This window comes from Lactuca serriola, chromosome 8 (assembly GCF_051521515.1).
Source record: "Lactuca serriola cultivar US96UC23 chromosome 8, Lser_US96UC23_V15, whole genome shotgun sequence".
NCBI lineage: Eukaryota > Viridiplantae > Streptophyta > Magnoliopsida > Asterales > Asteraceae > Lactuca > Lactuca serriola.
In genome coordinates this window covers 69,343,466-69,358,194 of record NC_136415.1, presented here as the reverse complement: position 1 = coordinate 69,358,194, position 14,729 = coordinate 69,343,466, and the positions used below count along the sequence as shown (strand labels likewise).

The 14,729-nt window shown below is 29.9% G+C and overlaps 2 protein-coding genes across 2 annotated transcripts; one reads left to right on the top strand and one right to left on the bottom strand.

Annotated features, from left to right (window-relative positions):
• Window positions 1-897: 897 nt before the first annotated feature.
• Window positions 898-3,698, top strand: LOC145065925 (putative mitochondrial-processing peptidase subunit beta, mitochondrial). Its single transcript, XM_079013042.1, has 9 exons — window positions 898-1,685; window positions 1,823-1,987; window positions 2,088-2,225; window positions 2,335-2,486; window positions 2,588-2,696; window positions 2,808-2,906; window positions 2,998-3,063; window positions 3,157-3,264; window positions 3,347-3,698. Exons 1-9 carry the CDS (start codon window positions 1,020-1,022, stop codon window positions 3,431-3,433), a joined length of 1,590 nt encoding a protein of 529 aa, XP_078869168.1. The 5' UTR covers window positions 898-1,019; the 3' UTR covers window positions 3,434-3,698.
• A 2,022-nt stretch (window positions 3,699-5,720) lies between these two features.
• On the bottom strand, window positions 5,721-13,882 carry BGLU40 (beta glucosidase 40). Its single transcript, XM_079013359.1, has 13 exons — window positions 13,574-13,882; window positions 11,696-11,762; window positions 11,273-11,331; window positions 11,083-11,158; window positions 10,448-10,519; window positions 8,497-8,584; window positions 8,142-8,397; window positions 7,236-7,351; window positions 6,822-7,045; window positions 6,595-6,626; window positions 6,383-6,485; window positions 6,193-6,301; window positions 5,721-6,100 (listed from the first exon to the last, which is right to left on the bottom strand). The coding sequence occupies exons 1-13, from the start codon at window positions 13,709-13,711 to the stop codon at window positions 5,926-5,928; spliced, it is 1,515 nt and encodes a 504-aa protein (XP_078869485.1). The 5' UTR covers window positions 13,712-13,882; the 3' UTR covers window positions 5,721-5,925.
• Window positions 13,883-14,729: the final 847 nt, after the last annotated feature.

The following is a 14,729-nucleotide window of genomic DNA, read 5'->3' as shown; positions in this document are numbered from 1 at the left end:
TATTTAAATTATTTCTTGTACACATTTAATCATTTGTGTTTTTCTTTTATTACATATATGACCTTTAAATCTAATGGTCATACGTGAAAAAAAAAAATTAATGATCATATGTAAAAAAAAAGATTAATAGTTATATATAAAGAAAATGACTTAATAGAATAATTATGTTTCAAAATGGTTAAGTTTTGTCCTTTAAAAAAATAAAAATTTCATTTGACAAGCTTTTTGTAAAAAAAAGTTAACGAACCACATAAGTACATATTATTCAAATGTCACTGTAATTGATATTTATAAATATTTATCGATAATAATTAATTAATAACTAATAATAAAGTAATAAAAAAACATGAATCTTCTTATCCTAATAAATGAAAATGTTATTGCCACTTGTCATTTTCTCATTTAATTGACTACATGTCATTTTGTCATAATTTTGAAATATATTTATTTTTCAATTGTCAATTACTTCATTATTCATTTCCACTATATCATTAATTTAGTTTCTATAAATTAAACCTACTATAATAACTATTAATTTAAAATTTAAAATTTAAATTTCAATCAATTTCAAATAAATTTATATTTTAAACCTTTGTATTTAATATTTTATTTTAATAACTCGTTTAGTACACGGGTCTAACAATTAAACGCATAATTTTAATTAATTTATTTTTTGCATGTTTTGTTCATAATTTTCACTTATTTCATATTTCAAATTCAAATAAACTTCTCATTTAATCGTTCCTATTTAACATTATGTTTTAATTAACTCGTATAATATACGGGTTTTACTTTAAAAAAAAAATTGATTTATATTTTTGCGGTTGTTTTTGCAGAAGGCAAAAAAATAAATAAATTCTCAAAGAGCATAAAATGGAGAAATAGGGTCGTTTTTAGCTCCTCTTTATTCACTTATTACATAACCTTCGTCTCCATCGCACGCCCACCCTTCCCCTTTACCCTAATAACCTCCCAATCTCACTTCAGATTGGAATCGCATCAACGCACATCCACCAGCCATGGCGATGCGCCACCTCCTCAAGCTATCTCGCCGCTCTCACCGAGCTTTAGCAGCCACCACCACCATCTCCAGATCCGCTTCGACCGCCACCGCCGTCTCCAGCGTCTCCGACACGCCCACACCAGCTCCACCACATCCTCATCAAATGATCTACGATCGTGTTGCCGAAGAAGTCAAATCGAAGCTCAAGCGACTCGAAAACCCCGACCCTAGGTTCCTCAAACACAACTCGCCTTACCCTACCCTAACCGATCACACATCTATCCTCACCTACCCCGAGACTCGAGTCACCACTCTTCCTAACGGTCTCCGTGTTGCCACCGAGTCTAATCTCGCCTCCCAGACGGCTACCGTTGGCGTATGGATCGATGCAGGGTCGCGGTTTGAGACGGAAGAGAACAATGGTGTTGCTCATTTCCTGGAGCATATGATATTTAAAGGGACATCGAAAAGATCGGTTAGGGATTTGGAGGAGGAAATTGAGAATATGGGAGGCCATTTGAATGCGTATACCTCGAGGGAACAAACAACTTATTACGCCAAAGTCATGGGCGGAGACGTGCCTAAGGCGCTTGATATTCTATCAGATATATTGCAGAACTCGACTTTTGATGAAAGATTGATCAATCGTGAGCGTGGTGTTATTCTACGTGAGATGGAAGAGGTTTGTGTGTTTGCACTCTTTTTTGCCTTGATTCATTTTGGTTTGTAGGCTAAGGATTAGAATCAGCACTAAGTTCCAACTACAGCTTTAGGATAATCATGTAGAAGCTGTTTTACTGAATGTATATGTTATTTCAGGTGGGAGCACAGACAGAAGAAGTAATCTTTGATCATTTGCATGCTACTGCTTTCCAATACACTCCCCTCGGAAGGACCATTCTTGGACCTGCTGAAAACATCCAGAAGATAACAAAGAAAGATATCCAAGATTACATTTCAACCCACTATGCAGCTCACAGAATGGTATCCAACTCAAACTTTAATCTTTCTACAAACCATTTTTAGTATAGTTGGGTTGTGAAGTTATTAATATAGTATGCTGTAAAAATGTTATCTGTCACAGGTAATTTCAGCTTCTGGGGCTGTTAAGCATGAGGAGCTTGTAGACCAGGTGAAGAGCATGTTCACAAAACTATCAGCCAATCCCATGACCACAACACAATTGGTAGCAAAGGAGCCTGCAATTTTCACTGGATCAGAGGTTTGTGTTACTGTTTTGGGGTCTTGAAATCATGATATTTGAACGAATAATTCTTTTCCTAGATTAATGAATTAAAGTGTTTATGTTATTTAAACTCTGAACTAATCAGGTTCGTATGAGGGATGATGATATGCCTCTTGCTCAATTTGCTGTTGCCTTTAATGGAGCATCGTGGACAGATCCTGATTCTATTGCTTTGATGGTGATACAAGCTATGCTTGGATCATGGAACAAATCTGCAGGAGCTGGGAAACATATGGGGTTGGTTTCATCTTCTTCAATCTTCAAACTTTTCTTAATTTTTTTTAAACTTGTAAATTTGTTTTTATTATTTTAGTATTAAAATCTTTAATTGTTTACAGCTCACAGCTTGCTCAGCTGGTGGGGATTAGTGAACTTGCAGAGAGCATGATGGCCTTTAACACAAACTATAAAGACACTGGGCTATTTGGTGTCTATGCTGTTGCTAAGGTGAATCTTTGTTATATGAAAAAAAAAGAACAATTTTTTTTTTTTTTTTTTTTTTTTTTTTTTTTTTTTTTTTTGAATTAAAGATTGTGAAATATGTGTTTTTCTTTGTAGCCTGATTGCCTTGATGATTTAGCTTTTGCAATAATGCAAGAAATTAGCAAACTTTGTTACCGAGTCACAGACGATGATGTTATTCGTGCTCAAAATCAGGTAATTTGAGTAGTCTGAGTTTAATCATTATTTCATTTTATATAAAATTTTGGAGCTTTATTAAATAACGATTTTGTAACTATTTGCACAGCTTAAATCTTCATTGCTTCTTCACATTGATGGAAGCAGTCCTATTGCTGAGGACATTGGACGACAGGTGCACTAGATATTATATATATAATTTTTTTATAAAATGTATATATTATTGTTATTGTATTAGTTTTAATGATTTGAAATATAATTTTTGCAGTTGATTACTTATGGACGTAGAATCCCATTTGCTGAGTTATTTGCAAGAATCGATGCAGTTGATGCTGCCACAATCAAACGTGTAGCTAACAGATTCATATTCGACCAGGTAATTAATCAAAATTTCAAACTTAGCCCCTGTTGTTTCACTGTTGTTCGAATTTGACCCTCCAATTAATTAATAATTACAGGACATAGCGATTGCAGCATCAGGGCCAGTGAAGCTACTGCCAGATTACAATTGGTTCCGTCGTCGTACTTACATGCTCCGTTATTAGACACACACTTTTGATTTATTTGTGGTTGTGGTTGTGGTCATTTATTTTTACAATGAGGCATCATATCATATGCTTTGCTAAAGTCCCCAATTGTATGGAGGGTAAGACACAAATTTTATGATTTCTTTCCAAGCTAGAATAAAGCCAAGGCTTTTTTTGTATTGCCTCTGTACAAGTTGAATTTTTCACTTTATACAACCAAAATGTATACTGTGCTACTACTGAGTACTGATTTTCATTTTATGATTTTTCTTTTTTGTGTCAATAGTGCTTTTTATATCTTTTACATTTCCCTTGGTTTTGGAGTGGAGGTTGAGGGGGATGTACCATCTTTGAATAAGTTTTTATGTTTGGGATAAAATTTACAAGTTAGGAAGCTTAAAATGTTCCAAGCTAGGGTACAAGTTGAAAAAATAGAGTTGAGGGGTTATTCTTGACAAGTTGTGAACGTTTTAGAGATTAGCCATAGGTTGAACCACTTCACTTCATTTAAATGACTTTTGAGAGAGTGACTCAAGGAAGGACCTCTTTTTCAAGGGAAATTGAATTGGAGAAGAACTATAGAAGCGTTTCTAGTTCTAGCGTCGAATTCACATGTTAAAGCTTTTGAGGTCTACTAACAACGTGCAATCTTTATTACAAAATTACCTCAGTCTCATATAGTAGTTTATTTATTTATTTATTTATTATTATTATTATTATTATTATTATTATTAATACAGTTCTACAATCAAATGTACTTCAAACCTAATAACTTAATGTAATTCTTAGGGCTGTTTGGCAGGACCTGAATTTTTAAGTGGTCTGAATTGCTAAGAGGGTCTAAGATTTGAATTTTAAAATGTTGTTTGGTTGGAACCTCTGAATTATTGTGCTGAATATTAAAAATGACCATTTTACCCTTTTGTATCATTTCTTTTAATTACAATATTATACTTCTTATTAAAACATCATACTTTCAAAACTATGACCAATTATTTTAATTAGGTAGAAATAGGAAGTACAATGCCAATATACTGATTAAAAACCATGAATCGTACGTATATAAACAATTTCAAAATCAAAACACTTTACATTTTAAATTCCTCGCTATATATATAAACAATTCCACATAAATTGTAATCATCTCTAACCTAATTGTAATCAAGATCACAATGTCTACAACTTTGAAAAACATACATATTAAACACCATGAATCTTGATTCTTTCTTCACTTTTTTAGTCTCTTTTATAAAGAGAAACCTGATAATAAATAATTAGAAACACAAAATCAATAAGCTTTAAACTATTAATAACATTGAATTATGGCAGCCCCAACACAACAAAAATTGCAATCAATAATGAGAAGAACAATAGCTAATTGCAAACTGAACACAACTCATAAAACAATAAGAGTTCATAAAACTACAATTCATATTTGAAACATAAGCACCACATTTGATTTAGTGTTTCTTTCTTAATTGCAATCAAATTCACGATCTAACAGAATAAAAAAAGTGGAAGCTACACATACATCAAATTGAATAATCACATAAAGCATGAGATCGTGAACTACATCAACAAATCATCAAGATAGCAGCAAAAAACATCAGAAAAATCACAATTTTCTGAAGAACAAAACAGCAAAAATCAATATTTGAAATAGTACAAAACATCATTACCAATTTCAGCAAAAACTAAGAGAAAAAAACAAAGAAATAGTGATTTTATGAAGAACGAAAAACATACATGTTTATGCGAAATAGTGATTTTATGAAGAACGAAAAACATACATGTTTATGCGATTAGGGCAAAAACGAAGAAAACGATTGCGCCGGAGTGAACGTAGGAGGGTGGCATACAGAAAAAGCAAACAACAATCAAAACAATTAGAGGAAGGTCTCCATTGTTGCCAGCCTCGAATAGGGACAATTGTGCAAGGTGAAGGTTAGAGGACGGCGACACTGAAGGAAGGATAGAGAACAGAGGCGGTGGCGAAGGGAGGTGTCGGAGGTGGTGTTGACGCTGGAAGGAGGTCGGAGCTTCAGAGGATTTGTTTGTGTCTTGTGTGCGATGGAGGGGGAGCATGTTTATGCGATTAGGGCAAAATGGGAAGCAGCCCTTTTTTTCTTCTTTCAGATGCAATAACAAGTCCGACCGAATAAGATATAAATTTCAGATTCAGATGTAAAATTAATAGCTAAACAAACACTCTTAATGGAAAAGATTCAGATATGCCTCTTATTAAGAGGCAAACAAACAGCCCCTTAGTAGTTCATCTAACAAATGGCAATCATAATGCAGGCAATAAACCAAACAGTGTTTGATTGCACAATCAATAATATACTTGCTTCATCAGTCCAATGTCTATAAATTATGCATATATGTGCTCATTTTCCTACCTGTATACAACAAATCCAAAACAATTGCTTCATACATTTTTTTTTTCTTTTCCATTTTCGAATCTCATATTCATAACATTCATGTTGTGAACATGAAAGAATCTTAATCTTCTAACCAGAAGTCAAGAAATTCTTGAACCAAATAGCAGAATCTTTCGCATATCTTTTCAACTTGTCATTATAATCAACAAAATAAAGTCCAAATCTTGAACTGTATCCAGCAGCCCATTCCCAATTGTCCAATAGAGACCATGCAAAATACCCCTTCACATTACACCCATCTTCCCTGCTCATTGTTACCATTTACCAAAAAAATATTATTATTAAATGGATAATTATATTGTTATTAAAAAAAATAAAAAAATTGAATTGGCTTACTTAATGGCAGCTAGCAAGTTTGTGAGATAGTCGTTATGGTATTTCACCCTTTTTTCATCTTTTAATGCATTCTTGAGAGAGATAAATGGGCTGTTTGCGTCATCCATCCCTGTGTGAACCAAAGCATATTATAGATTATTATAAGGTACAATTATCCATAGACAAAAAAAATAATAAAAATAAAAATTACCATTTTCAGTGATAATGACTAGAGGATTCCCATATTTGTTCTTGACGTAATTCAGTAAGCTTCTTAACCCTTCTGGCACTATGTATAACCATATAGAATTTGCCTACAAAATACAACAAATCAAACCACTAACGTTTCTACATTATAATTATCAATAAATAATTTCTGATTAACAAAAGAGGTCCAAAAAACTCATAAAAGATTTTATGTACCCGATCGCCCATGGCTTTCCCGTCTTTCCATGCTAAAAAGAGTAAAAACAACCGTATTTTTAGATCATCGGTGAAAACGATATATTACTATAATACAAAGCCCAGACTTCAGGATATATATTATTGAGTTGTACAATGCAACTTAATAGTATAACCACATTTAAAAAAGTTTGGGCTTTGTACTAAGGATTAGAAAAACCAAAGTAGATGTTTTTTTAACAACTTACGAAGTGTAAGGGAACCCGAATCCGCAAGAGAGTCATTGAGCAAAACACCAATGATGCTAGTGGAGTTATGCCACGCATACCAAGTTGTGTAGTGATTTATTCCAACAAAATCTATCGAACCCTTGAGGAGATACGATTGAAGTTTAGAAAATCTTGGTAGGCGGTCTCCTACTCTAGTCCTCATTGAGCTCGGGTAATCTCCAAACATTATAGGATCAAGGAACCTGTTATTTTTTAAAAATCTGGTAAACTATATATGAATGTTTCTCTTTTACTTAATACAGAAAAAACGAGTTACGAGAGAAAGTTGAGAAAACGAGACTTTTCATTAAATCCTAACTTTTTACAAATTCATCCTTATTTAATTTTTATTTTCATTTTATAGGTGGGGGGATTTGTTAGAAAAAAGTATACCATCCCAATTGGAAATCTTGTGCTCGTTGGGTTGCATCAATATCCTCGGTTTTATTTGAACCCGGCACGTACCACATGACATCAAATGCGACCCCGATGCGCCCATTTTGCTTTGCCTACATAAACAACAAAGGACATGATTAAGCCATTCAAATATTTGTTATAAACATGACTATGTTGTTTCTTTTTTACTTAATGGACTTAATGGACATATGACTTTATCTTGTAAGCTATATACTAGCGCTTTTTGTTAATATAATGTAAAAAGTATGACTTAATAGAGAGAAAAAGAGAAATGGGTCGTTTCGTATTAAGTCGTACATTTATAAAATTTATTGTCATTTATTTTTCGTATTAAGTCGTACATTTATAAAATTTATTGTCATTTATTATTTGGCCAAATGCAAGAAATAACAACATATTTTTTTTACTATAGCATCCCACTTTTGTTTTCTTTCTATCACAATATTGCACTGTCAATTTTTTTTCTTATTAACACGTTATACTCTATAAACATCAATGTGATTATATTCTACCATTTCTACCCATTATGGCAATTGAAAATTATTTATATTCGGATGTAATAGCTACACAATTATTTTAAATACTCTACCCCTTTAAGGCAATTGAAAACTGTCCTTTTTATATTTAGGACATTATATTATACTTTAAAGATTCTACCCATGTATAGTGATGAAAATTACTTTATACTTGAATGCCATAGCTACACATTTATTTTATTTTTCTATACTTTAATATTCTATCCATTTACATAAAATGCAAAGTGCTTTACTGCTTTATATTTCGATATTATATTGTCTTACAACTAACTGGATTAATTTTTCAAACTAAAAAATCATAATAGAAATATTCGAAAGCTATAAGCAACAAATAAAGATGATGTACCTTGTATTTTCTTTTGTAGACATCAAATGCAGCTGCGTGTGAAAGAAGAACATTATGAGCAACAATGTAGGGTTCAGTCGCCGAGTTTCCAGCCCTACAAAGCAATCGAAGAAGAATGGAGCAACGACCAGGTGCTTGAAGCCCTACATCATACCCTTGAACTGTAAAAGTATGAGGTTCGTTAAACGTCATCCAATTCTTCACCCGATCCCCAAATTTCTCAAAACACGTCTCCGCATACGTCGCAAAATCATTACTGCGTCACACAATAAATCCGAATAATCATATGAAATCATAAACTTTTGGAGTTTTTGATTTGAGAATTGAGATAGATATAATAAGTAAGAAATATTACATGATTCGAGGGTCGAGCCATCCATTGTATCTGTCTGCCAAAGCTTCAGGAAGGTCCCAATGGTAGAGGGTCACGTATGGTTCGATTCCTAGGCAGGTTTAGTTTCAAAAATAGTGTAAGATTTTAATTATATTAATTTAAAGAAAATGTTTTTTTTTTTTTTTTGGGTTGTGGTTAACTCTTTTAAAAATAAGTGATAGTTATGAATTTTTATGTGTATAGAAGTGTTTGATATTTTTTTTTTGAAAAGTGTTAAATTATATAAAATATAAAAATAAAAAATCTAATAGTCTTTGAAAGCTATTCGAAGTAGATTTTGTATTATGAGTTTTCTTTTAAGAATATAAACAATGTTTTTTCTTTAATGCTATAAGTGAAATGTTATTAAATGCTCATCAAACATAATTTTAAAGTATTTATTGGTTTATTAAACTTGATACCGTTTGTAAATATTTTTATTGAATGAAATAAAATAAAAAATATTTATCGATTTGAATAATGGTTTTTAATAAGTTGTTTATGTTTTTAGGTGTAACCTCTCTCACACACACCTTTTGCAGGTTAGCCAACAAACTGACAAAGATTGAGGTGGTATGGATTTTTCCAAATTAGATTACCATAAGCAAAGTAATAATGGTAGAGAATGTTGATTGAGGGTAAGACTTAAGAGGATAATAGGATCCTTATAAGGAAATAAGAGGATAATGTGAAACTAGACTTGAATTATTTATTTACTAGTTTATAACCCGTGAAAACCACGGTTATAAAATTAATTAAAATTTTATATTAGAAAAACAAATTTATTAATCAATTATTTTAAATAAATTATTACTTAAAAGATATATTTTTAATTATATAAAATTACAATCGTTAATTTAAATAAATACGTGAAGTTATATTATAATTTGTATTAATTTTATTTTTAGATCTAATGTTGTTAATTTAATATAATTAAAGTGAAAACATTTAAAATTTAATGTAATTAAGGTGAGAAATTTAAATTTTGAATTTTGAAATTGATAATTAATATGTTGACAAGTGACATAATAAAGTGCATATAATTTTAATGAGAAGTTCTAATATAATGCCACTTGTCAATAGGAGATTTAACCTATTCATTTATTAGAATATGGATTTATTATTTTATTTTATTTTTCTTCTAAAGGTATAATTTCATATGGGAGACAAGTTAGCTAAATATCATGATAGATGGGTAGCAATGTAGCAAATCACCCTTTTATGTTTTACGGAGTATATAATTATATGTTTTGTATTGTTTTATGATATTTATTGTTTGGTTATAGGTTTTATTTATTTATTAATAATTTTGATTTATTGACTTATTGATTTTTTTTTCTACTTTTGATTCGGGTGCAGGTTCTTTCTTTTATTGTACTACGATTTATTAATTTGTTTTCTTACTACTCACTTTGAAAAAAAAAGAAAAAAAAAAAGAAATTGAAGGTCATGTTTTGTGACATAGTCCATATTTATCTGTGATTGGATACATGATTGTTGACATTTATCTCCAAACTCTTATTTGTTGTTTAATAATTTGTTTCTTTCTAATTTATTTCCAAATTAAAAACCAAATTAGCATTTTACCCTTCTTTTAGTTTTAACCCTAAAATAATACTATCATTCACAATCTTATTTTTCCTTTTCCATCACAAACAAAACACATACCGATTTACTTTTTTACCTTTGTTGTTTTTAGACGTTTTTGTATATAATTATATATCAACATAATCTGTCAAATACTAAAAATAACTCATCAAATTATCGTGTTTGGCATCATATGAGTTAGTTTAAACACTTCTAAAATTCTGTTTTAATATCATATAGACTAATAAACAGTTTTTAAGGAAACCTAAGCTATTTTACATAAAAAATCACAAACACCCACTTAATATAAGAAAAAAAAATTTAAAGACACGAAAAATATACATACCGTGGGCTAATAAAGAGTTGATAAGAGTGTTGTAGTGATCAATTCCAGCTTGGTTGATTGCACCACTACCATCTGCCGACAAAAAAAAAAACAATTAACTTCATGGATTTAAGGGGTGTGGCTTATCTTTTTTTTAGAGATAAAAGTAATTTTTAGAAAAGTTATAAAATGTCATATTTTCCTGACTTTTTCAAAAAGTTAGTTTTTCTTATATCAAAAATTCAAAAGTAGCTTTTAAAATCTTTTTACCAAACATTTTTTACATTTTATCGTTTTTTAAAAGGACTTTTGTCTCTCAAAAAAATAAGCCAAACACCCGATAAAATACAATAAATAATACGTGTTTTATTTTTATAATAACATTTCACTTAGGTTTGTTTTTATTACAATATTATGTTTTAAAAACTATATTTTCTTATAACAATACCATTCAAAATTTCAAATAGAAAACAATTTGGACCATTAGAATAAGTAAAAATTTCAAATTATAATATCCGAATAAAAAAATTAAACACATTGTGTTATAATTAAGTAGAATTTTTCAAAACAATCTACAGAAATAAAATATTTTATCAAACACAAGTAATCTTTAATATATATATATATATATATATATAAAGTTGAAAACTTCTTACTAGGAAAAATTCTTGGCCATGAAATTGAGAATCTATAAGCATCCATGCCCATATCCTTCATCAATTGTATGTCACCCTGCATTTTATGTTTTATTAAATGTGATAGTGTTTGCATTATGAATTGGAAAACGAAAATGAAACTTTTAACCCCTTTAATATTGTAGTGTTAAATAGAAGTAAGATTACTTGCCTCATATAAGTGGTATTGATCAACTGCAACGTCAGCATTACTGAAATCAGTTACTTTACCTAAAAAAATCAATGTCAAAAGAGTAAATTCACATCGGATGAATTGCATATAAATTAACCCCATAAAGTTTTTTTTTTTTTTTTTTTCTACTTGTAACCTTGGTTTATTTTCTAACTCATATATTACAAAGCTTATCAAGAAATAAGATTACCATATATTTTTATAAGTGGTAACATATATCTTTTTCGTTCTTATATTTGTTATAACATAAGAAGAAAAATAGTTTCAATCTCCAAAACATGCATCTCGATTTATCCATTTATATGTCAATACAGATTAAATGTGAATATACATATATATTATATGGGCCATATCAATATTTATTGTTTTACAAACTTCTACTGGACAACATAAAAATGTTACCAAATGTATGAGCAAATTTGTCCCAAATTGCTGGACCCCTTCCATCTTCCTTCACAGCTCCTTCATACTGTAAATAAGTGAATATATAAAAAATAATAATAAGAGAAATATCGTATCGACAACCATTGTATGAATTTATGTAACAAAAAAATATATTTTAATAATCCACATAAATGTGTAATATCGTAACGTTACAATTTAAATGCATATTGTCGTTCTTAATATAGTTTCTAGACTCTAGATAAACAATACTATCAAATCGTAGAAGATAACCCTACCCTTTCTATAAATAGAAGCATAAGTGTCCATCATGTGATCTAGTCATTGTCCACTTTTATCAAGAATAGTTGTACAAGTGATTAAGTAGTTGAGATTGTCTACTACTTAAAGTAAGTATTTAAAATATATTTTTGTAATAAAATTAAAATTATTTAAGAAAATCTATTAAATTAAGTAAATAATTAAACGTAAAAAAAACCAGTATTTCCCAAGATGGAAACACTATCCTTTCTATGTAGGCACGGCAATACGTATACGGAATCGATATATGTGTTGTTTATGACTTTATATTCTATTATGTACTAGTTGTAAGACCCGTATGTTATACGAGTTTGGTAAAACAAAAAAAAATATATAAATGTTTAGAAAAAAATTTATTTAAATTTGAAATTTTAGATTTGAAATTTAAAATTTGAATTTAAAAGGAAACATATTAAAATACAATATATAAGTACTAATATTGTAATTTATTGACTATTTTTAATTAAGGCAATTAGCAATTGGTGTGTAAATTTGATTGTTAATTAAGAAAAGATAAAAAATGACAAAATGACAAATTGAAAAAAAAATTATTCAAAAATACCAAAAAATGACATGTGTCCAAATTAATGTAAGAGTGACAAGTGGCAAAAAAAAAACCTTCATTTATTAGAGAAGATTTCAAATAAATTGATAAATATAAGCGTAAAAGACAAAGATCTAGCATCATAAATGTCTAATGTTCTTGAGTTAGAGTCATATTTAAAGACTAGAAAACAAAAATACACACCCACCTAGGAATTGTTGTTTTGATCGAAATATACCAAATACCATCTAATAATAACAAGAAAACATTCCTAGCAATATAATAATAATAACAATAAAGTTATAATATAAAATGTAATATTACAAAATGGAAGATTTTGTGGGAATGGAAGTTTGTAATCTTATAATTTTTGGTTCAAAATGAATAATACAATTTATATATAATTTTTTTAAATGGTTGTAAATATATAACAAGAAGAAAACAGAATCGTATGGGTCCTTTTCATCGGATTGGATAACTGCAACGGCAATACATCATATTTTATACTTTTTAGTTTCTATAGATATATTCTAATTCAATTATATAGCAAAAATTTACATTAATAAAATTTTATGGTAATATTGGTATATGTATCTTCTTGAAAATAATAACTCCCCATGATAATATTGGCATATGTATCAAAAACAACTCATCCCAAGTAGAAACAAATTCAGTTCATTTTCTCAATATATTCAATGTAACCTTTCTATGCGATTTCTTGGGTTTTTCCTTAAAATTAAATTAAAATTTCGTTCAAAAATATATGTAATTGCTAATGGAAACGATTCTATCAGATATCGATCCAGTTCCAACATTCCAATAACGACCGGTTTTAGTTTCAGAACCAGTTTCATGGAATTTGGTTGGTTATTTATATTCAGGATAAAGTAGAAATTTGATACTTTGTTTAGCTTTTAAATCAGAAAATATATGTATAGAATTATTATACATGTAATTTAATGTAGAAACCGCGTATGGCTATTAATAGATGAGTGCACTATTATTTACTATTAATATTTACAAGAAGATGAAACCTGATAAGCAGAAGATGCGGTTCCAAAAACAAAACCACTTGGAAAGCTTTTTCTGTTAATCTCAGCAGCAGAACATCCATGGAAGAAAAGCATCATCCCTAATGCTAAAAATACAACCATTTTCATCCTCAACAGCATTAATTATTCCTCCACCTGTATGTTGATGCCGATGGATGGATGGATGGGTGGTTTATATAAGAGGAGATTGATAAAGAAAGTGGTGGCGGAAGGCGGCGGATGAAGGATTCGGAGAAGAGTGTAAATTATGGAGATTGGTAGAAATGGGAGAATGTTCGTGGGTTTTGCACCGAGATTGGTGGAGAATTTATACCAAATCGAAGGAGAGAGGGAGGTTGGGTGTGGTGTGGTGTGGTGGTGGGGCCGTTAGGGTGGAACTGGTGCTTGCCGGAATGTAGGAAGTCCTAGTTTCACACTTTTAAAACACTAATTGACAAAAAAATTCAAACATGTATTTTTGTTTTTCTTTATTATATAATAAATAATATATATATATATATATATATATATATATATATATATATATATATATATATATATATATATATATATATATATATTTACAACAACCTCAAAATGTATAAATTGTTACTAACTTTGTATGTATATAAGAATTTAAAATAGATTTATGATTTTTCGAATGTATCAAGAAAATACAATTTTTTTTAATAAAATTTCAATGTAGATTTTCTTAATTACTTAAGACCACATTGGTAATATCAGTTTTAATTTATGAATTTGTTTTTATCAACGATGTCTTTTAATGTTACATCTCTTAGATCCGTTAATGTTGTTTTCAAAAGAAATGATTTTGCCATCCGGAAAGGACTAACCGCGCAGCTTGTTGCTCGATTGCATTCCGTTGATATGTATTAATCTTTTTATCTCAAATTTGAAAATATTGCTTTACCCAAAAAAAATTATTAATCAAATGCTCATATATCATAGAAATCTAATAGACCAACAACACTACTACTTGGTGGTTGAAATTCTATAAATGTAACATCCCGAATTTCAGAAGTATGATTTAAGGGGTTGAAGTGAAATTTCGAAGAAGGGACTCGACGAGTAGGTATGCTTACTCGCCGAGTCAAAGCGGGTTTTGGGTCGCGAATTAAGTGACAAACTCGCCGAGTCG